Consider the following 25389-nt stretch of genomic DNA (forward strand, 5'->3'; position numbering starts at 1 on the left):
CTGCTCTAAAAAGGTTCTCTGCATGTCACTGTCGAACGCTTACAATGTGTTTGACAGTGCTCTCTTATTTCTACATGCAGGATTGATAAACACTATGCTTGAGACACGATCATGGAATAAAATAAGCTTGATCCTGATGTTGTCACATGCATCAACAAAATCATGAAAACATGACACTAAGCAAATATAAAAAGTGTGGCGCTCAGAACAAAGGTCTGAGCGTCATGATCAGCACGGGCTCTTTTGATAGCCATTATGAGGAAACTAGTCAGAATCCTTTGAATGGCGTCTCTTCAGGTAAAAGTATACGACAAAATGCAGGTAAATAAATATGATCAGCACAAACCAAAGTAAATTAGGCTAGCAATGGAGTGATATCATAAAATCATATAAAGTAGCTCCTTTAGACATATAGAAAATAATTCTAAAGTTATACCATCGATTTTCCAAAGACACCGTATATATATATATATATATATATATATATATATATATATATATATATATATATATATATATATATATATATATATATATATATAGGTTAGCAAAAGCAGAAGAGAAAGTTTACGGAGAAGAGGAAAAGAAGAAAGAAAAGAAAAAGAAAAAGAAAAAGAAGAAGCAAATAAATATACTCCATTTAACAATTCTTTCTTTCTTTCATTTTTTCAATTTGTAGAGGTCCCCGTTTCAATTGGAAAAAAAAAATCTCAGTTTAAATAAAGGCAACCATTTTGTGGAAAGCAATTTATCTTACATCTCATGAAGCCAAACGGTCATATAGTTTCAGTTCTTATCTATTTTGACGTCATTTTGCTGTGGATGTAAAATCCTTAAAACTCAGTGGTGGCTCTAGATTACAGAAATTATGGAGGCCGCAGTTTCATAATTTGCGTCAAAGCTTTTATTAAGTATTAAATTTACCTACCCGGCGTTGCCCAGGATGGTTTGTTTATCACTTTAGTTTTTACTTGTTTTACTTGTTTGCATATTTTAAAAACTTATACAGAAAAATGAAATTTTAATTTTAAGGTAGACAACTCTTTTTATATTATTTAATAGTTATTCTCTTTGCTGGTTTTGATTTTCAGCTATAAATAAAATTGCTTCCATATTTCCAGTTGTCAGTACATCATTTATGATTATTTTAATTAATAATACAGCATAATATTTTGAAATACTTTCTCTATATATAGTACTGACAAACGATTCACAAACAATCATATGAATGCCCTAGTAGCATAACTATTTTTTAAACAGTCCATACTAAATTAATGCTTGGTGTTATACATTTGTAATTTTAACGTGCCATATATATATATATATATATATATATATATATATATATATATATATATATATATATATATATATATATATATATATATAATAATGTAAATTTCACCAGTTTATTAACTGTAGTGAAATGTACGTTATTATAGTGCCAATAACATGGTATAACAATTAGTGTTGGGACGATTAATCAGAATCGGAAAAGTCGGAATTTCTGGGGTATTGGAATCGGTATCAGAATCAGAAAAATTAGTGTCTAATTTCCGATGCCAAAAACGATCCATTTAGTTACATTTTTTGTTTGATTTTGTTTTTTAAAAAAATCTTCCACTGCTTCTAGTAATAATAAAATAATAAATATTCATTGATTTGAAACTATACCAGGAAAACTAAAATCTATAGATACCCCCCTCCCCCACAAATGTGTTTTTATGCTTTAGAAAATACATGCACATTTAACGAGTTTTTGTGGTAATCGGGACAAAGTAACAATTTTATACTTAAATATTTAGAGATCTATGAAGAATCGGTATCGTTAATTGTATCGGAAGCGGGAATATCACTAATAACAATAATAAATAAAATTGCCTAGTCAGAATGAAAATTAGTCAGCTTTAATGCTATTCAGGTCTAACTGCTAAATCTCACAATATAACTTTATATGCTAAATTGTTTATTGGAACTTATATTTCTGTTACATAAAGAATATTTAATAATTTGTTTAAAATCTCATTTTTTTTTAGTTCAATACAGCATTATGATAGACTAGCTGTCCCTATTTGGCGTTGCTTGGGAGTCCTTTTACTTTCATTTTTGTTTCACTTTTCTTTTAAACTATACCGTTTATTCTATTATTGGTTCCCTGGCAAAAGGAAGGTGGACCTGTAAATTGATCCTTGTCCGTTCGTCCGTTCGTCCGTTTGTCTGTTTGTTTGTCTGTTCGCACTTTTCTCAATAACTACGCCTTGGAATTTTTGGAAATTTTGCACGAACATTAAACATATTATGAGTAAAAAAGTAACAGAACGGATTTTCCGGGAAAACTCTGGTTGTTCCCCTTTGGGGTTAAAATGGCTAAAAGTGACACTTTTGTGCTTATTAAAAAAAATTGAAGCCTTGGATTTTTATAAAACTTTCTGAAAAGTTGTAACTAACTGATTTCTATATAATTTTGTTTGTCTATACTTCGCGATAACTCTTGGGTGTGCCCCAGGGGCTCTTTTAGGCTTAATAAAAACACTCCATTTTTGGGACTATTTTACCATATTTGTCCAAAATTTTCTGTGTATGTCTATTTAGCTGTTTTGCATGGTGCTGAACTCAAATTTAAATATGTTAAGGCCATGGGGATTTTTGGGGCTAAATGGAGTAGGGGCAAATGATGGACTTAATCATTAATTTTTTTGCATGGTGCAGAACTCAAATTTACATATGCCAAGACCTAAAACTGCAGCGTTTGTTCATTTTCACCAGGATTTGACATCCTCTGCAGACTTTTGGGGCTAAATGGGAGGGGAAAAATGCTAAACTTAGTCATTTTTTTATGCCTTGATCTCTGTGCACCCACGGGGGACCATGAATGCTTTACTTGTTATTTTATTATTATGCGTTTACATTATTATTATTATTATTATTATTATTATTATTATTATTATTATTTTAAAATAACATTTTGAAAGTTAAATTATGGTATCATTTTGTTATTAAATTTATTATTAAATTATAACTAATTTTGTTCAAGTAATGTCGTTTTAGTTTCTATAAAAGTATTAGGTATAAATAGATCGCAAAGATTTCAGTCTTTTAATGCATGAATTTTGAAATAACTTTCTATTCAAAATGTCAAATGCTTGCAAATACTTTTCAAATTTCGAAGAGCCACAAAATAATATATATTTTTTTAAAAATTCAACTGTGAAGAGCGTTCCAAACGTAATGCCTCCTATTTTATTTTTATTCCACTCAAATGGATTAGAGGGGACTGATCGTTATAATGACCGAACTTATGCAATCATGACCTGTAAGTTTCATCTCTGTTGGAGATAATGATGGTGTGAGACCCTAAGAAAGCAAACCCTGTCATACACGTGTGTTAGAAACGGAGATACATCATTGAATTCCTGGCAAAAGTGTATTGAGAATGAAGGTAACCATGTAGAAAATTAAAATTTGGAGCACAAAAGGTCACTCGTTTTAGTGGTACCACTCCTGTCTTTGTAGCTTTTCAACTTAAAAAAAATAGGAGGCTTTATTTTGGAGCTAGACTTGTATTAACAAAAGATTAACATGGCTGAATTTGTTTACAAAGAAACCGAATTGTATTCTGGTAGATTTTATTTTATTTCAATAAAAATCGATTAATCTTATATATATATATATATATATATATATATATATATATATATATATATATATATGTCGGAAGTTTTTGACAGACATACAAACACACACACACATTTCCCCTTTATATATATATATATATATATATATATATATATATATATATATATATATATATATATAAAGCGGAAATGTGTGTGTGTGTGTTTGTATGTCTGTCAAAAACTTCCGACAGACGCGTCGGAACCTAACACAAACCAGTATCATTTTGGAGCTCAATCCTTCGACAACAAATATCCAAAAATTGACCAAAAACATTAATTCCTTCACTCTGAACTGGGCAGTTTTTTACAAAGAGGCGTTAGTTTTTGCGTCACCATTTTTGCAAATCATCATATCCTTTCGATTGACTATGCTTAATTTCGATGTTGGCGATTCTGGTTGCGTGATGGAAGCATCGGCTAAGACGTTAGGTTTTATTTTTTCCTCCTTCGCAGTATGGGTTCGAGCCTGTCCGCCTACTACAACTTTTTTTTTTTTAGCACCTCTCTCTACCCGGGCTGCCTACTGTTGTTTTGATTTTTTTTTACTCAACACATCCGGGCAACGCCAGGTACCCCCGCTAGTAGTAAATAAAACAAATGATAATTCAATGTGTAATTAATTCATGTTGATACAAGAAATACACAGACTTGTGAACTTGTCTGATAATTTAATTAGTATAGAAAAAAATCACATTATTCACCATTTTCGTTTGAAGGAGTCTGCAGGCTAGTAGATTCTCCCAAATACAATGCAATACAATAGATACAATGGGGTATCTAGATTATAAAATGTAAAGAAGGCCTGACTATTTAACAATGCATATAAACAACTTTTTTGTTAATGTTATTCAAATTATTTGGACTACTGTTCTCAGCTTGAATGTGATTCTCACAACATTTCGACCCATGTACACTCCGGTCTTTTTCAGGTGTGTCTTGTTAAACTCGGGAATCTTTGAATGGAACCCTTTATGTGATCCATGGGGGTGGGTTCTTCTTGTTCCATTAGCCATGACTGAGTAGAAGTCTAAAGTAATTCATAATTATATAAAAAATAATTGCAGAACCAATATTAGTATTTTGCTAGAATTTTTCCTCTGAGGAGATGTACTTCAATTGAAAATCCATGGATTAAGGAAATTATTTTAAATATTTTATTCTTTGGTTAAAACAATAAATTTTAAATTTTATTTTGAAAATTAATTCTTTAAATGAAATTTGAACCTATAAACTATATTTTTTTATTTGCTCTGTCTAGTATATTGAGCAATTTTATTTGGGTAGGATTGTCCTATCTGAATATTTCCTTCCAATACTCGATAAGACTTGAAACCACTAGATTCATCAACTTCTAATCTATTTCATTTCAATACCTTAAGGTATATATATATATATATATATATATATATATATATATATATATATATATATATATATATATATATATATATTAATGAAAACAAAAGGATGGAGTGTTATATATATATATTAATGAAAACAAAAGGATGGAGTGTTTACCTGATATATGCAATGGTAAACTGCAAACTAATATAAATAACAGTATTTATATATAGAAAATATAAATAACAGTATTTAGATATAGAAAATTTAATCCCAACCGAATTAAAAAAAAGCTCAATACGTAATAGAGAGTAGAGCTTTTTATAAGAGAAAGAAAATTAAAACGGTAAGTTGGACTTTACAATCAAAATTTATTATTCGACTGAATACTCCAAAAAACAAAAGGACTTTGTAAATTGTCTTTTGGAGTATTCAGTCGACCAATAAATTTTGATTGTAAAGTCCAACTTACAGTTTTCATTTTCTTTCTATTATATATATATATATATATATATATATATATATATATATATATATATATATTAACAGAGGCTCCTGGCATTGTCCAGGATTGAAAGTAGTCCATACACATTTAAACATCCTATCTACTCCACCAGTAACTCAGCCTTGCTTTGATTGGAAACAATCTTATACTTAAAAAGAATACGTGAGGTAATTAAATGACATGTTAACTTGTGACTTTTTTGTTTAAGATTTGAAGAAATTAGAGGAACCTTTCTTTCTTTTATAGACACTATCTCTCTATCTCTCTCTCTCTCTCTCTCTTAGTGGTTTCAGCATGAATCGGTGAATCGAACGTTTTTGCTTTTATCAGAAGGATGGAATTGCTATAACTTTCCGTTTTTAACAGATTTTTTTTTAAAATGAGAGAACGATTTTAAGAGTAGTGAATCAGAAAGAAAAGTAAATAATAATATGTATTTACATAATTGTAAGGAGAGAAACTTGAATGCCTTCTAAACACTATCCTCGAGTGTCTAAGGCAGGTGTGGGCAAACTACGGCCCGTCACCGCATGCTGCCCACCAAAGGAATTCATGCGGCTGTCCAAGTACTGAATATTGAATACCCAAAAGGATTTTATATTCAGTAATGCGAAAATTAATTGCATTTTTTTTCATTTGAAATCTTTTTATTTTGTGTAATTTAGATATCAATTATACTGGAAAATATACAATGCGGTCCAGTAAAATTTGAATTTTTTTAATGTGACCCTTGCACTGAAACGTTTGCCCACTCCTGATCTAAAGTCTCTCTCTGTACAGGGTTTTTTTCAGGACCACTTGACAAGAGGATACTTTTGCTATATGTAGACCCTAACTAAATATTAAAAATCACATAGTATTCACGGTCCAAATAAGATCTCTTCAGTATGGCTAACCAACACTTGTTTTTATGAGGAATGTTGCACCTTCTCCAAGTGATGTTACCTCAAATAACAGCACAAAGCCAGATACTCTATCAGACTGGATAAAATGGAATCCAATGAGACCAATATAATTCAGTAAGACCAATACAACCACAAGAAAGGTATATTATAACTAGGAGGATATTCTTTTCATTATTTTGACCCTCGAGTATATATCAGTTAGTATCTTATATGTTTTTAGATAGAGTGATGTGGTTCTTGATTGATTAACTGTGGCTAACTGCGTCGGATATATACTCGAGAGTGAAAACAATGAAAAGAATATTTTATTGTCATAGCCCTAATTATAACATATTTAAATAGTCAATTCGGGAGAGGAAAATTATGTTTTTATTTTTTTTACTAACTCAGTGTTTGAGACGTAAAAAACAACTTTAATGGAACATTCGGATATCTATGTATCTCATATAGAGATCAAGTGTTTGACCTAGGAAGGTGACCTAGGAATGGGACCCCTTGATGTTTGAGAACTTTGACTGAAGCAAAATGAAACACCATAAAGAACATTTATGAAATAAAAAAAGTGTCTAAATCGAACTTTTTTAAATCGCTTAAAATGGTTTAATACTGATGAATATAAAAAATTTATCTTATTAAATTCTTTTCCAGGTGTCTATGGGCAAAATGGGAGTATATCAGACTAAGGGAATAAAAATATCGCCACTTTTCTGTACATATGACTAATACAGAAATAAATCATTGATCAGGTTTAAATAAGGAAATCGATTGAAAATAACATTTTTGTTTTTAAGAACACATGCCAATATTTTCGATATCTGACTGACGAAACAATTTTTTTTTCTGTAACTTTGGTCACACAACTTATTCTTGCAAACGAAATAGGAAAAAATCGTCTTTACTTTATATGTAAGAATGTACTATGATGTAGTTATTTTTGTGCATCTGAATTAAATGCATCGATTAAAATCACACTTTTGGAAACATTCACACATCAAGATCACCGAATCACAGGTATGCATACATTCACGCATATAAACTTTAACAAAACACCCATTACGTGTCTTTCTTTAATTCTCAATCATCTCTTTAAAGATAGTAGGCAATTTACGAAATTGCTACCATTAAATCTTGAAAGTTGAATCTACTTAGTTTCACTTGGCATAACGATTATTATTATAAAATCAGTAATGTAAATGGTACATAAATTACAGCTGAAGCAATACATCGGCTCATTTATTGTGCCATATTAGGCATTTCTTATTTTGATCAATAATTTCATGAAATATATAATACTATCTCTCCCTACCTGGCGTTTCCCGGTAGTGTATATATTTGCAATTTGTTTGCTTTTATTTTTTTTTTTTAAGCTATGCTGTTTATTTTTCTAAAGTAGTATTCTTTTTTTGTTTCAATCAAAATGAAGTAACTCTGTATGGATGATTAAAGCAGAAAGAAGACTATACAAAGATGTTGGGTGGATCTCTGAGCAGACCAGACTGAAACATGTACAAACTTACGCTGATCTCAGACAAAATGAGAGAAAATCATCTGCGCTGGTACCTATTTACAATGCCTCCCCACGGGACAGAGTTAGACACCAGGGTCATTTTTTAACGTGGAGAAAAGGTACAAAAATAAAAATTGTCTCCGTCGTGAAGGATTTCTCCTCCACTGAAAGAGAACGAGAAATGGAAGTGCAGCATCTGAAGAACAGATACTACACTTTGATCTTGGCCACTGCGCTGGTAATGCTCACAAACAATAGCAAAATTGTGAAAATTCAGGATTACCAAGTTCAACATAAAGATTTTCAAGTTCGACATTATGGAGAAGGTTGAAATTCATGTGAAATGGCCCAAACAAAGCTGACTGGATCCGAAGACGACAGGACTTCATCCTGACCAAACTATTGACCGGGTTTGATGGAGGGAGAAATCCTGTGTATCCTGCTTCATAGGATAAACACAATGTTTTAAACTTTAAATATATAGGAATTATTTACACACACACACACACACACACACACACACACACACACACACACACACACACACACACACACATCTTTACTTTTTGTTATTGTTAGCGATAAATGACTGTATTATTTGAATCCTGTCACAGCCAGCCATGCTGATGAGCTGCAGTAACGATGAAACACATTTCTGTAGATCATAATTTTATCAATAAAAAGTAAAAATATATATATATGCGTGTGAAGAAACAAAGAGTCCTAAACTATTCTATTAAGAGCATAAGATCTATTATTTATAATACTTTACAAATATATATTTATTAGTCATCTGTACTAAAGGTTTCAGAGGTTATCGAAAAATCAAACACATAGAGTTGAATACCATGTTAACTCCCAATGCACGCACGCACACACACACACACTCTCACACACACACACACACGCACACACACACACACACACACACACACACACACACACACACACACACACACACACACACACACACACACACACACACACACACATATATATGTTGCAATCATGAGAAGAGTTTTAATATTCATGACTAAAAGTAAAATACGTAAAACACTTTTTAAAAAAGGAGGTGGAAGGAGAGGAAAGAAAAATAAAGGAGGAAGCCAGCTGACCGGTTTCGCCCTCGCTTTTCAAAAGCTGTATCGAGTGATTTACGATTAAAGAGGAAAACAGATATGTACATTACTAAAATAAAGTTACGTTGCGTTCTGTTCATTGGTGAAAAAACAAAACAAGGAAACAATTAAAATAAAACAACGTTATGATATTTTCGAAGATCCTAGAGGTTAATCACGCTCAAACCTAAAAGACATTTTCTCTGTTTACAGAGAGAAGACTCCCTCAACCGAACATGAATAGTCTCCAATATCTTTGTATGGAATATGGAGTGAGCACGACTCAGAACTGAAAATGAGTTCGTGCTGAAGTTCGCTGCACGCGACGGGTTTTTAATGAGATGGTTAGTTATTGAAGACCCATATGTGGTGGCAAGTACGTCTTTTTCTCGTTATGTCCCATTTCTGATCGTGCTAGGTACATGCAGTTAAACTGTCCCATCCAATCTCAACAGAGTCCAACAGCACTTACCTAGCAAAATCAGAAATGGGACATAACGAGAAAAAGACGTACTTGCCAACATATTCACGTTTGGTTGAGTAGGCATTCTCTCTGTAAACAGAGCGAATGTGTCTTAGGTTTGAGCATAATTAATCTCTAGGATTTTCGACAATATCATACGTTGCTTTATTTGAATCGCTTCCCTGTTTTTCTTTTTCACCAATGAACAGAACACAACGTAACTTTATTTTAGTAATGTACACATTTTTAATTTTTCCTTTTTAATCGTAAATCCCTCAATACAGCTTTGGAAAAGGAAGGGCGAAACTGGTCAGCTGACTCCCTCCATTATTTTTCTTTCCTCTCCTTCCTCCCTTTTTCTTTAAAACGTGTTTTACATAGTTTACTTTTAATCATGAATAATACAATTTTCCCCTCATGATTGCAATATTTAAATTTTGTACACCCAAAGGATCATATATATATATATATATATATATATATATATATATATATATATATATATATATATATATATATATATATATATGAGTTTTCTTTTTTTATAATTGTTAATATTTCTTTATTAAAAAAACTTTGTAAATTTGGAAAAACGACTCCAATAAAAAATATTTATATTCGTCTAACAAATGAAGTTATTTTGCAAATTTTTCAAAATCAGATCCAAATAGTAATATGCCTGATATATCCATATTTGATTTAAACTAGCCTAGTTTTCGTTTCTCCTTTCCACTATGATATTGGAAGAAATATATTTTATTTCACATTGAGTTTATTCCTAAAAATACTTATCTCGGGTAAGAAGATATTTAAAGTGAGTACTTTTTTTTTTCGATCGTCTAATTATAATGAAAGAAGGGCAATAGAAACTTTTTCCCCCAGAAAAGTAGCTTCCATTTGAAGCATTTAAAGTTCTTAGCAATTCTTCATGCATTAGACGATTAATGCTGACGCTGTTTACATCTAATCATTTTTTATAAAAGACATTTAAATAACATTATCATAATAATGTCAGAATAAAATTAGTTATAATTTTATAACAATTAGGTTCAATTAAGGATTTAATTAAAGATTTAATGATCATATAATAGGGCGAAATAAAAATCATATTTAAAAAATAAAACAAAGAAAAATAAACAGCATAGTTTAAAGAAAATGCGAAACAAAAGTAAAAGTACGAAAACACTCGGCCAGCACCGATTAGGTAGAACTAGTTGTAAGTTGGTTGGTTGGTTGTTTTTGTTTTACGGCATATCAACCCTTTTCAGGTTATTTAATGCCGAATCCGGTGATTTTGAAGAAAATTTTTTAATAGAATATATTTGTTTTTTCCAAGTCAGTTTCTATTTAACCATAGTTGGGACCCTAACAGGTACTACCACTCCGGGTCAGAGTGGACCTAGAAGCAATGGCAATTAAAGGGTGGCTCCACACTCCCCAGAGCCCGCAAGCTGGGGCCTCACCATCGGATATAGCTTAAAGTCATATCCAGGACCCCCATTGAGGGACTTTTACCCTCTGCAGGGGGGGCAGTTGGCGTATTCTAATGCCCCACCGACAGGGCCACTAGTTGTAAGTAAAATAAAATGTATTTTAATAAGTTAAGACTTTTCTTTTTAATATGTAAGTATAATGTAAATATTGAAAAAATAAAAGATAAATTTTTATTACACACTTCATAATTTCTAATAAGTTTAATCTCTCTCTCTCTCTCTCTCTCTCTCTCTCTCTCTATATATATATATATATATATATACATACATATATATATATATATATATATATATATATATATATATATATATATATATATATATATATAGTAAGTTATAAAATGTATATGGCGATTAAGCTACACTGAATATTCCGAGTTTCATCCACTCTAGGATTCTTCAGACTTATGCACATATAAAATGTATATGGCGATTAGGCTACACTGAATATTCCGCGTTTCATCCACTCTAGGATTCTTCAGGCTTATGCGCATAAGCCTGAAGAATCCTAGAGTGGATGAAACTCGGAATATTCAGTGTAGCTTAATCGCCATATACATTTTATAACTTACTAACTAGCTCTACCTACGTATTGAGCGCTTTTTAAGTAAATACTAAATCTATACTTTCGTATCTTAGTTTTATGTGAGTAAATTAAGTAGTTATACATACATACATACATATATATATATATATATATATATATATATATATATATATATATATATATATATAGAGAGAGAGAGAGAGAGAGAGAGACGTAAAAACAATCCCGACGCTAAACTCATTAAAAAAAAAAAAATTCTTTTGTTAGATTTGAGGCCTTGTCGATTTTTTTTATAGCGTTCCAGTTATTCTCCAGCCGATATCGATCATCACTATAAGCCTGTATATTATATTTTGCATACTCATTCACATACACTACTGTTGCATTGTATTGGATGAAAAATATTTAATAGATGTTTTTAACGTCTAATCTTGACGGTAAAATTCAAGAAAAGTTGAGTAACCCGGCATAGACGGATACGTGGGCTAGTTGATAAGTATAGTAACGTTGGAAATTAGAGATTAATTAGCTGCTTGTTGTAACCTAAAAAACGTATATAAGATCGATAACCAATTTCGAAAGGTGTTTTAATTGCAAATATCTTCGTAGGTAACAAAATAACTAAAGGATTGAAGTTTAGGCAGGGCCAACGGGTATCTACTCTAACCATAGGTTTCATAGTCTTGCAGAAGGCATCTCCAGCAATTTTAATATTCTAATAACTGAGATTTCGGAAACCATGTCCAAGATGTCTGAAATATCTTTGGTACGTAACCAACCAACCAACTATAGCTATCAAAAGAAAATTTTTATTATTTTAAAAAGAAAGAAATTTATTTCATTTTATAGGTGTTGAAAATTAATATATATGAGAGATGACTGAAAAATATTGAGCCTCACACTGACAACTGGGAGACAAATAAACTTTACCTCGTATTTTGTTACAATTTATATGCTTAAGTACCAAGGCTGTAGGTTTTAACATTTTCTATTTTATTTATTATTTTTTTGCAAATAGTTGAAATGAAGCAACTGATGCGTATCTCGAGTAATCATTAAATATCTGCATCTGAATTTGCCACAAGAAGAGCAATCCTGATTTGAGGTTTCAATCATTCATTATGCCGAATTCCAACGAAGATAGTCTGCCCGTTGCTTAATTTCCTCCATTTTCAAATTCCTTCATGGAGTCCCGATTTCGAATCTCACTAGATTCAGCCACTCTGATGAGTCGTAGACAACGAAACACGTATCAGTAGCTAATTATATTTTAAAAACAATATATATATATATATATATATATATATATATATATATATATATATATATATGAGAAAGAAAATTATAACAGAAATGATAATAATAAGCTCTACTCTCTGTTGCGTATCGGTTGGGATTAAATTATCTATATATAAATACTGTTATTTAGATTAATTTTAAGTTTATCATTACGTATATCATGTGAACACTACATCCATTTGATTTCATTACACTATATATATATATATATATATATATATATATATATATATATATATATATATTTAAATAAGGGCGTGGTCACCAACAATGTGTATTTTTTTTACATTATTTTATTATTCCGTGTTTTGGTTTTGCATTGAAAATTATGTTTAGATCATTGTAATAAAGTTAAAATAAATGTTTTTAAATCACTGAAATTGTTTTTAACGCGTTATAGATGTCCTGTGAAACGTTCTCTTTAGAAAGTATTTAAAATGTTTAGAATATATTCAAGATGTGTTAAAAATGTAAAAGAACATTTTCGTAGTTCATTTGAAATGTTTCGAGAGGTGGAAACATGTGTAAACGATTCTACTTTTTCATTCGTATGTCCAATTTTTATTACTGGTTCATTGGGCTAGACTGATGTCTTATGTTTCTCTCTCTCTCTCTCTCTCTCTCTCTCTCTCTCTCTCTCTCTCTCTCTCTATCTGCTTGTGTTTCTATTTATCTTTCTTTGTTTTTTCTCATTTTTTCCTTTTTTTACTCTTACTTGAGTGGGGGTGAGGGGCCCATTGGTACTTGGTCAACTGGGTGCATAGGTAGGATGTGTGTGCGTGCGTGTGTGTGTGTGGTGTGTGTGTGTGTGTTTTCTTTTATTGGTTTGATGTTTTGTTTTATAGTATTATAAAGTTATTTGCTTCCCTAGGGAGGTAACTGTGATTCAAGATCGTTACTAATGTGTGTGTGGTAGGAGGGGGGCAGCTCGTCTGCAATAAGGGTAGGGGTGTTTTCATTCAATTTTGATATTTATTTTTTGGATTCTTAAATTTTAGTATTGTGGTTTTTCGTTTCAGTCTTAGACTGTTCGGGTATTCTTAATATTATGTTTGTTTAGATAAAAAGGATTATTGATATAATAATCAAGTTAATGATTTGGAATATAGATTTTTGTCATCTGTGTGTGTACATTTCCCTACCAAACTACTTTGTAAATTTTCAGTCTACAGACTCGAGATTTGACATAAGGGGTATTGAGATTTGGGAAAATCTTTTTAATCGGTTTCGGCCAGAAATTTGGCTGCCAAGAATCAAATTTCAACGATTTGACCTTTGAAAACTCTATCAAACTCCTCTGCCACTTTTGGGTCTAAACGCTTGAAATTTTAGATGTAGGTTACTTAGACATGGATTTTTAATTTGATTTGAGCCCAAAGTAATAAATGTCAAAATTGGGGCCAAAGTCAAAAAAATTTCATCTCTGTGGTCTCTACCAAATTACGCAGCCAATTTTTGATCTAAACATTTGATATTTTATATAAAGCGTATTCAGACATAGGGCAAGCTTTTTAATCGGGTTTTGGCCGAAAATTTGGCTGCGAAGGGGTCAAAGTTCAAAAGATTTGACCTTTGCGGTCTATAGCAAACTATTCAGCTAATTTTGCGTCTAAAAATTTGAAATTTACATAAAGGGTATTCAGACATGCAGCAAGCTTTTCAATCATTTTTTTGGGTGAAAATTTGGCTGCCAAGAGGTCAAAATTTAAAGAGTTGACCTTTGCAGACTCTACCAAACTCCTCTGCCAATTTTGAGTCTAAACACTTGAAAATTTAGATGTAGGTTACCTGGACATGAGTCAAACTTTTTAATATATATATACATATGCACATGAACAGTTCATGGAGCCTGAGCAAAGCCGGGCTGAACTGCTAGTATATATGTATGTATGTATGTATATTTAAATTCCCCAAAGAGTGCTTCATGGTAAACAGCTGATGATACCTAAAATAGAATTAGGTCGTGTGAGTTCGTGGAAGCAACTTAATACAATGATTGAAAGAGATTAATTGATTTACATGCGGAATAGTTTTCCAATGAAGGACTTTTGAATATAATGTGTATGTGTTAATATATACAAAAAAATGGGATAATTATCCGACAACACGGTAAAATAATAACTAGAACATCTTTTCATGTGTATAAAAGAGTTTTTCATTTTGTACGACATTTAGGTATATTGTGTACCCTCTTCAGATCTACAAAAGCTAAAAAAAAAAAAAAAAAGGAAAAGAAAGAACATGTTTCTACATCGGTGAAAGCATTAGAAATGAATAAGGAAAGATAGTTGACAGTGGAAGGAAAAGAAAGAAAATGAAGAGAGAGAGAGAGAGAGAGAGAGAGAGAGAGAGAGAGAGAGAGAGAGAGAGACAAAGTTTTTATAAATCCGAAGAAGGTAAGCCTGAAACGCCATACAAAATATAGTCTTTTACATATGAAAAGTATAACGTCATCTGTGTGCCATGTTCATATATGGAATACTTAATACATAGAGTTAGTGAACAAGTATGCAAGCAGACCAGTCAAAATTATAACACAATTTGAAGTAAACCAATATTTGGTCCCCCGACAAAAGGAGCGTGAACCTGTAAATTTACTCTTGTCCGTTCGTCTGTTCGTCCGTTTGTTTGTCCGCACTTTTTCAATATCTACACCTTGGAATTTTTTGAAATTTTGCACAAACATTAAACATGATATGAGTAAAAAAAGTAACAGAACAGATTTTCCGGAAAAACTCCGGTTGTCCCCCTAGTGGTGCCTTTCGGGTTAAAATGTCTAAAATCGACACTTTTGTGCTTATTAAAAAAAATTGATGCCTTAGATTTTTATAAAACTTTCTGAAAAGTTGTAACTAACTGATTTCTATATATAATTTTGTTTGTCTGTACTTTGCAATAACTCTTTTAGGGCTAATAAAAACACTCTATTTTGGGGAGTATTTTTACCATATTTGTCCAAAATTTTCTGCGTATGTCTATTTAGCAGTTTTGCATGGTGCTGAACTCAAATTTAAATATGTTAAGATCTTGGAGACTTTTGGGGCTAAATGAGGCGGGGATGGTTGGTGCAAATGATGGACTTAATTATTTCTTTTTTTGCATGGTGCAGAACTCAACTTTACATATGTTAAGGCCTAAAACTGTATCGTTTGTAAATTTCCACCAGGATTTCACGTCCCCTGCGGTCTTTTGGGGCTAAATGGGTGGGTGCGGGGCAAATGCTGAACTTAGTCATTTTTTATGCCTTGTTCACTGTGCACCCACGGGGGACCATGCATGCTTTATTTGTACTGTGGTGGAACTAAACTAAATCTGTGAAAGAAAAGGTTTATGTTATAATTTTATACGATTATCCACTAACTCCGTATATTAACAATCCCATTTTGTTTGTTTATTTAAAGTTTTAAACTTTCCCATATTCATATAGTTGTTTTTTAGTCATCTTATAAAATGTTCATATATGTATACATATCCTTTTTTTCATTAACGTAAGCTTTTTTTTTTTTAATCTTTTATACTTCCCCCACTTTCAAATATCATCGAATCTCAAACTAATGCGTACTAATCAGTCAATAGTTGCGATCACATTTAAAATAAAGTTTGCCTAAACATTCGGATATATATATATATATATATATATATATATATACATATATCTATATATTTTTTTTTTTTTGCTATTTACAAACAAAATTAATAATAGAGCGACTAACTAAATTCTACAACTATTTTATAAACTCAACAGTTACATAGTTAGTGCTATTTTATTATTTTTTTGTTGTTTTAAATATCAGATAGATAGCAGTAAGAGAAAAAAAGTGAGAAAAACGAAGCAAGAAACAGAGTTATATTTTTAAATAGTAGAAATTTCAGTTTTTAGGTTTGAGGGTAAAAAAAAAAAAAAAGAGAAAAAAAATTACCCAACCTAATTAAAAAAAAAAAAAATATGAAAAGAAAAAGAAACAACAGTAAAATAACAACAACCAAACTGTATAAAGAAATAAATGTAGTCATTAACTTGGTTCTCTTCTGAAAGAGTAGGATTGAGACTTATAAGCACTTACCTTTCATAATGACGGAACTCATCCTGCTCAATGACTTCGTTGAACCTTTGCTACTAGTCGACAAGTTGGTCTTCAGATTCTTCACATCTGACATCGAACTGGAATATCTCTTGCCCTCATTTTTTAATTTATACTTATCGCTCACCCTCCCCACGTCTGCCAGGGACATGAGGGACATGTTACTATATCTAGATTTTATCTTACTGCCGGTCCCTTTCATGTCGGAGAGAGAGTTGGTTCCATAGCAGGTTTGCTGCTCAAATATCCTATTGCTTAGACCTCGATCCACATCAGTAAGTGATGTGGTTGACAATATACGCATCTTCTTATTGCGCAATTTGGTGCTACTCGCAAGTACCACATCTGCAAAACTGGCTCGGCTGTACGACTGGTTGGTGCCGTAAGGAGGGTGGCATTTTTTACTGACAGATTCCATATTGGCCAAAAAAGAAGACATGCTTTGTACTGATTGCGTTGACGATTTCCTTGATGTCGCTTCTCCGGTCAATACAATAGTTGGTGTAGTTATCATCGAAGACGAAGAGATTTTCCGTTGAGATGATGCAATTTCATAGTAGGATCCTAGGTGAGTTGTCGGACTGAGGCTGTTCTCCGACAACTCGGATGTTTCATCACTTTCTATTTCGGCAACAGGTGCCAACGAAGATTGTTTTCGGCAGGGGGGTGGCAAAGTCTCGGTTTCATTACTGCTATTTAAACATAGGGAGCTCTTCCTGAATCTCATTGGCTGTGATTGTTGTTGTTGCTGTTGTTGTTGTTGTTGTTGTTGTTGTTGCCATGCGGTATGCTCTTCAGAATAGGGATAATCTGCAGGGGTCTCTGTATCGCTCACAACAGCTGTATAATTTTGGGGTCTCGCGCATTTTTGTAGCTGTTGCTGAAGTAATTGCTGCTGTAAGATCTTACTTTCTTCATCCACACTGGAACTCGATAATTTCCTCATGATCTCGTGCTGTATAGAAATCTTCCTTTGATAATCCAGTTCTGTAGAAATATCTAAATCAGACGATGGAGTTTGTTGTGATTGGGGAACTGGTGTTGGAGAGGTATCGTTAGCTGCGTTTGTGAATGTGATGCGAAAATCGGAAGATTTTGTAATCTCCTGACTCAGCTTAGCTCTATCCAGATATATGCTTAAATCATTGTTTGGTGCAGATTTCGCAGAATTGTCATGTGAAGAGGAGTTTCTATCCGCAAATTCAGTGGTGTACATTGACGGTGCAGACATTCCGTATTGCTGCCGTAGAGGTGTATTCTCTCCAGATTGGCTAACTATCAGATCCACCGGTGTTCCATAGTTTTTCAAAAGTGGGGCCTTTTCACCAAAGGTTTTCGTGTCAACTTTTCTCTTTCTTTCAAATTTGTGGTCAATAGAAGAGAACGCTTTCTCACTGGATGATGGCTGATTCTGCTGAGATTGAGAAGTGGTATCCTCATCGGAATAAGTGTTGAGCAGGTTCTTGTACTTCATATCCTTTAAGGCCTGCTCAGCAATGCCATATGAACTGACTTGCTTGGCTTTCTTTCTCTGTGGCTTTTTCAGACTCTCAACAATTTCTGGTAAATTCGGGATCGTCTGGCAGTTAGCATCCAGTGGAATGGGGTCTGTGGAACTCTCTATGAAGATAGGTGGGTTAAACAACTGCTTCAAGAGTTGTGGCTTCCAATATTGGCTGCTGGTAATCTGAGCAAGAAGTGAGTTGGAAAGCTTTTCACACTTCACTGGTACGGATTCTTTGCTTACACAACACTCTAGATATGTTTCCGAGTTGGGCAGCACACCATGCTTCAGTTCCACTGATGTTGATTTTTTTATGACCTTTCTGTCATCGAGAAGAGATGTGTCTAAAGTTTTAACCTCTACTTCAGTAAAAGGATTTGAAAATGTTACATACTTGCCGCTCGGTGTCCTCTCGCCTTTATCTTTGTCGAAATCTGATTCTGGACTTAAAGAATCAGTCAATGGTGCTCCGTTCCTGGTTCGAATATCCATAAGTGAGGTCGATAATTTCCCTTTCTTCTGTTTTGCCTTGCTTCCAATCATTTCTACATCTGGGAGAGAATGGAACGACTTCCCAGACTTGCATTGCTTGGATATCTTGTTACTGAGGTTCTCGCTAAAAGCTGACTCTCCATAAGGGTTTTTGATTCGGAGAGTAGCAAACCCTCTAAAGGATTCTGGCAGTCCTCTGTCACATGACTTTCTGCAAGTTTCTGAGCCTTTCCTATTTAGAGTTCCAGATCCATCCTTTTCTAAGCTGTGCATGTTTGGAAGCGATGGAGACGGTCCTATTTGAAATCTGGATTTCTTTGTGACAGCCACAACGTCTGGCAGGGAGTAATACAGCTTGCCTCTTTTTGCCTGCTTAGAAAGATGGTCGTCATAAGAGATTTTGGAATTTTTGCTTTTCGAGATGGCTGACGAAAGGTCCCGATACTGACCATCCGGCATAGGGCGATTCACATTGATGTTATTCTGTAAAACATCTAGGCCTGCTGCTTGAGATTAATAAATAGAGATATTAATAAATAAAAAATGGAAGAAAAAAAAATCATTAAAACAATGTTGTGTAAAAAATGACACACGCAACAGGATTGTAAAATAGTTGACACAGAAATAGGGAATAGTTATGATTGTTTTTGTGCAAGAAAACACGATGAATAATTAAAAAATTAAAAAAGAATTCTTGAACTTCTCTTTTGATTTCAAGAGATTGATTTCAAAATTGAACCAAAAATATATATATGACTAAAGTAAAGAAAAAGACAACAGCAAAAAAAAACCTCGCACAATATGGATGTTATTCACACAACCCAAAGAACAAATATATATATAAAAAAAACCTCATGACCAAAAAATCATTGCTGAGCAAAAAAAACAAACTGTTGAAGACTTAACAATATTTAGCATGATACCAAGCTATCCAATTGACCAGTTAATAAATCGAAAGAATAAATTAGAAGAAAAAAAAAGAAAGCTTGAAAAAGTATAAACGAAACCAAAATAAAAGCATCCCATTTCTTTTAAATGTTAGGAAAGCAATACATTTGAACAAGAATGATTTTTACGATAAGAATAAATATTGGATGAAAAATATGTATCAGTTAATGTTATGTTAAAAATTAGTTTCAAATTAAGAACTTTCAAATAGAAACAATAATTGATTGTGATTATATTTAAAAATAAAACCACCAGAAACCTCTTGTGCCAGTACAGCAAAACCCTGGGATACGTTTTTTCAGCTTACGATGTGGAGTACTATGTTTTTCCGACCCCTAGCTACAATATTTGCCCCGTCTTACGGTGTTATTTATAATGTTATTTGATTATATACATGTGTATTATGTAATGTACTGTATTTTGTTACTAATTTTTGATATGTACTGTATAAAATTTTGCTTAGGCCCCGCCATACAGCGATTCACCTTACAGTCCCAACCCCAGTATGAATTAATGCCATATTCCAGGGTTCTACTGTAGTTGTTATAAATGTAATCTATCCATCGTATTCACTCTTTTATTTGAGTGGGTCTTGGCCTTGATATGTGATAATTTATTAATATAAAAACAAGAAAAAATACAATTTATGAACATATATAAATTCCATATTTTCTGTTAATTTGTAAAATAGCCAGGGATCGAACTTTAAACCATCGAGTTGATAGTCATCAGCTCTATTCTATAAACCAATGTTATAAAAATATATTTATGGCAATTAAGCTACACAGAGTCTTCTGCATTTCATTCCTATAGAGGTTCTCGCTAAGATCTGATTCCATTTTTACCTCCAGCTATGTCAGGCTAAAATGCATGGAATTCATGTCACTGGGCATTTTTATAAATACACATGATATTTAGTCTAGCTAGCAAACCAATCAGAGTCGTTGTTATTCCTTCGGTGTTAATGTTTCCATTAACCAAAGGCAAAGATTCTCTTAAAAAAATGTTTGACTGACTTTTACTTCCTCTTCTATTGTTTTGTTTTATATAGGGATGACACATCCTTTTTTTGTGAATATGGTTAATTAATAGATAACTTTATTTTAACACGTTCGTGCTTGGAGTACATTTAACATTTTTGTTTTAGGCGTTGGTTTAGTTTAGTTCTATTTGATTTTATTTTTCTCATTTATTGTTAACCTAGAGTAAAATCTATTCTGTATATACAGTTGTTTGTTATTTCACGCCTACAATTTAAGAGATTTGGGGGGATCTTTAAAGTTTAGAATTACACATTTCTCATTTAGACATGATCTATAAAGGTCGTTTGAATTTCTACATGTGTTGGTCTGTCGAGCTATTTTCTACTTGATTATTGGCTAGCATCAATTGGTGGCTAATGCTATTTTTTTGCGTTTTTGGTAATTGAATGTGATTTTATGGTTGTAATATCTGGGTTTAAAATCTAGAGAAATCACACTCATGTAGTACTTTTTGTTAGTGGGTCTTTCTTTGGCAAATATTGTGGTTTGGTTAAGCATTTATTTTATAGTGGATAATAAAGTGCACAAATATTACATTAACTTTATATATTATTTATTTATTATTATTTATTAACTTTCTTATTTCTATTTGGGTGGTTGCTGTTAGAGTTTTGGTTAATATTGCTTCTAGTGGCTATATTTTTTATTCTTAGTGTTATTTTTATTGTTGCTATGTTAGTCACTTTTTATGCATTTTGTTATTATTTTTTTCTATTAGTCTCATTTAGTATTTCATTATTGAATTATTTATCATTTCTACGTTTTCACAGCATCTGTAGGACAAATTTAGGTTATTCTTATCAAATATTTTGTGCAAGGTGTGCAAGGAAGTTTTTTTTACATAGGCGTCACAACTTATCAAGGCCGAGAGGCCACTCAAGGATAAGGTTAAAGAGTGTACAGTAGTCACAAGGACAATATAGTAATGGAAGTTCGGTAAATTAGTTAACTTAAGTGTAACGGCTCATCAGAAACTTGTTCACGTTGGACTTGAAGACAACCATATTATAGACAGCTGGAAAGCAGGAAAACGGAAGACAATTCCATAGGCGTGCAGTTCTAAGAAAGAAGCTTTGATCATGGAATCTACGTTTAGGTTTAGGCACAGATAAAGAGTAGGGGGAATTATTGATAGTGCTTTCAGCTAAACGAGTGTTTCTTGTGAAAGTTTAGCGAGGGGGCGGGGCCATAGAACACTTTCCATGAAAATAACAATAAACAGAGGCAAACTCGCAACATCTCTTCTGTGAGATAGAGGTTGTAGCGAAGAGAAAAGGACATCTCCCACGAAGCCACGAAGTCTATTTTGAACCTATCAAGGCAGGACAAGTCCTTTCTAGCAGCTCCTGCCAAGATGTGGCCATAGTATTTCATCCTTGGACGTACCTGGCTCTTATATAGATAGAGAATTGCATCAGTAGTGAGATATCTACTGGATCGATAGAAGGATCCCACCATTTTTCCAGCGGCCTTGGCAACAGATTTCATGTATGTATTCCATTTAAGATCAGGAGTAAAGGTCAAGCCCAGAAGCTTGTCAAAACTTGAGGCCTCCCCAAGACGAGAGCCATTCATTTTAATTGATGCCAGATGGGGATCAGAACGTTGATGATGTAAAGATAGAACATTGGTTTTAGATGCATTAAAAGTAACCAGCCACTCCTTTCCCCATTGTACAACGTGATGAAGATCAGAGGAGAGAGAATCGGAGAGAACTTGGTCGTTTACTGTCTTAGATGTGCTACCATAGATGGTAGTGTCATCAGCAAAAATGTCTACAAATGATGTAAGGATGTGATTTGGAAGATCATTAATGTAGATCAGGAAAAGAGTTGGGCCCAGGATGGACCCCTGAGGGACTCCGGCATTAATACTGTGCACTTCTGATTTTTGCCCATCAACTACTACTCTTCTGAACCTATCAGAGAGAAATGATTTAATAATTGAGGAGATATTTCCAGCTATACTATAGCTGGAGATCTTGTGAAGTAAACCTTTATGCCATACCCTATCTTAGTGTTTGTCAATGAGATTTAGAAATTAATAGCATTTGATTATTGGGCGGGGTATACCAGATTATATTTCTTTTTCTTCTTTTGTAAATGTTATTTTAATTATTGGTGTCCTGTTGCTTATATTTAATTTCGATATCATGCGACTCAGTATTTTTATTAGAGATGTGTTGCAAATGTTGCTTGATTTCTTGAATACATTTTCGTTGCTAGAGTTATTGCTAAGTCTATGTTCGATAAAAATAGAAATTTGTTTACGAGCCATATTTAAAGGATAACGCCAAAACCCAAAATCCAATCACCTCACCCCCATCAATCATAAAACATATGTTTTCTAAAATATAAAGTTATACTGCCAGGATTTTCATTGTTAGGCCCAGATAGGAATTGATCTGATGTATCGATTCTTGATTTGGAATAGCCTATTTTTACCTTCCACTATATTATTGGTACAAATGTTTTATTTCGTTTCATTTTTCTTGACTAACAAAACTTTTATAGTGTAAACATTTTCACTTACTAAAAGAGATTAAAGGGAAGTTATCATGTGTGATTATACCGTTTTCCTCTTTTCAAATAGAGAATTCAAAATGGTTAGATATGCGATTATTCAAAAATTAAATTCTATCACTTACCATATATATATATATATATATATAATAACTTATTTACATTTATTTTGTTGTCTTTTACGTTGTTAATTTTCAGGTCATTTTTGTATCTTCATAATTTCGTTTGGACATGAACACCTTCATGACTGAGGTATATTTACACAAACTATTTACATCACTGCTCAAACTATCAGTGTCTCAAGAGACAATGGATACCCCCTGTAAGGGTAGTTGCATGAGTAATTGTGAGGCAAGGGTTGCGCAATCTCTAACCTAGACGACTGGAAACAATGCCAAGATAAACGAAGAACACATAAAGCACCTGGAGTTCCCAAGTGGTTACCCATTTTAGTACTGACCAAACTCAACGTTACTTAACTTCGCTGATCTAATGGGAACCGGTGTGTCAATTACTCAAGCTATGCTACATGAATAACTATAAATTTTGTAACACATTTCTCATTTTCATTATTTTCATGTTTTGCCAGTAAATAAATAGCGTTTTTTTTTTGTTCTATCTGTATTTCGTACTTGCAAAACAATCAAAAACAATCGTACATGTGTTAATACTTATTGAGTACACGCATTCGTTCTGTACATGTTTGGATTAGGTGGTTTACTGACTATACACATCTGTTCCATTCTGATATAAAATACGTTGCTGGTCTTTCTCCACTCTCTTGTTATTTTCATGGTGGTTGCTATTTTTTTTTTTACTTGGGAGTCACCACTTATCAAGGCCTGAAAGCCACTCGAAGATAAGGGTTAATAAGTGTAAGGTAATAATCGTTAATGGTGTAAATTGGGTGGAATTTGATTATTTATGGGGACGGCTCAATAAGAGCTTGTTTATATTGGATTTGAAGGCTACCATGTTGTATTCAACTGTGAAGCAGCACAGCGGAACAGTGTTTAACAGGCGGGCAGTTCTGGGAAAGAAGCTTTGTTTATAGAATCTGCATTTAGATTTAGGCACATATAGTGAATGGGTAGCTAGTCGAGTGTTTTTTGTGAAAGTTTGGCAAGAGGGAATCATAGATTAGAGTTCAGTTAGGCACGTGCTATGAAAAATAACGATAGCACACAGACAGGCTTGCATCGTCTCTTTTTTGAGAAAGAGGTTGCTGGGAAGAGAAAAGGGTATCACCTTTTAGATTTTGAAGCCGGTTTTAAACTCTGTGAAGGCTGGATAGGGCACACTGAAGAGCTCCTACTCAGATGCGGCAATATTTTTTGCAGGTACTTGACTCTTGCACAGATAGAGGATTGCATTAGCAGTGAGATACCGTCTAGAGCGGTAGAGTGATCCAACCATTTATCCATTTCAGATCTCACTCGCCATAAGCTGCAAAAACTACTTCTCCATCATATTGTTGCCAGACTGAGTTTCAATCTCATCCCGCCCCCTGCCTTCGTGTAAAACATCCACATGCAAAGAATATTCGCAATAAGAACTCCTTTAGCTACATCAATTGCAAAGGACTTCTCTTTCTTCCTCTGTATACCTAAAACCAAAGAGAACCCATGAACAGAGTTTCTTTCCAAGAACTTCCTATCTATGAACCATAATACTATGTGACTGCTTCTCTCTTGACTACAGCATGGTGGTCTTCAAGTTTAATGTCAACACTTATCGAGCAGTCCTTTTAAATAATCAAATTCTGTCCTCTTTGCCCATCGTTTTCAATCTTTTCGTAGTATTGTTCATAGTTAAACGGACAAGTCTATAAATCTTTATCTATGAACGGCTTCTGCCCTTGGTAAGTGGCAAGTCATTAGTATAGGTTATTTCAACGCTACTATTTTTTCAGTTTTAGTTGATTACATTTAGCTAAAAATTTG

The 25389-nt window shown here is 33.0% G+C and overlaps 1 protein-coding gene across 4 annotated transcripts in view; it reads right to left on the reverse strand.

Annotated features, from left to right (window-relative positions):
* Window positions 1-25389, reverse strand: part of LOC145277923 (sodium channel protein 1 brain-like) — a 1166286-nt gene that overhangs the window by 81732 nt on the left and 1059165 nt on the right. For all 4 annotated transcript variants that reach the window (XM_080129995.1, XM_080129992.1, XM_080129994.1 and 1 more), the window contains one exon: window positions 16920-19436. In XM_080129995.1, coding sequence (XP_079986121.1) covers window positions 16920-19436 — 2517 coding nt within the window. The remainder of the gene's footprint in view (window positions 1-16919; window positions 19437-25389) is intronic.

The sequence above is a fragment of the Euprymna scolopes genome, chromosome 6 (assembly GCF_053919585.1).
Source record: "Euprymna scolopes isolate OS-2025 chromosome 6, ASM5391958v1, whole genome shotgun sequence".
Taxonomy (NCBI): domain Eukaryota; kingdom Metazoa; phylum Mollusca; class Cephalopoda; order Sepiida; family Sepiolidae; genus Euprymna; species Euprymna scolopes.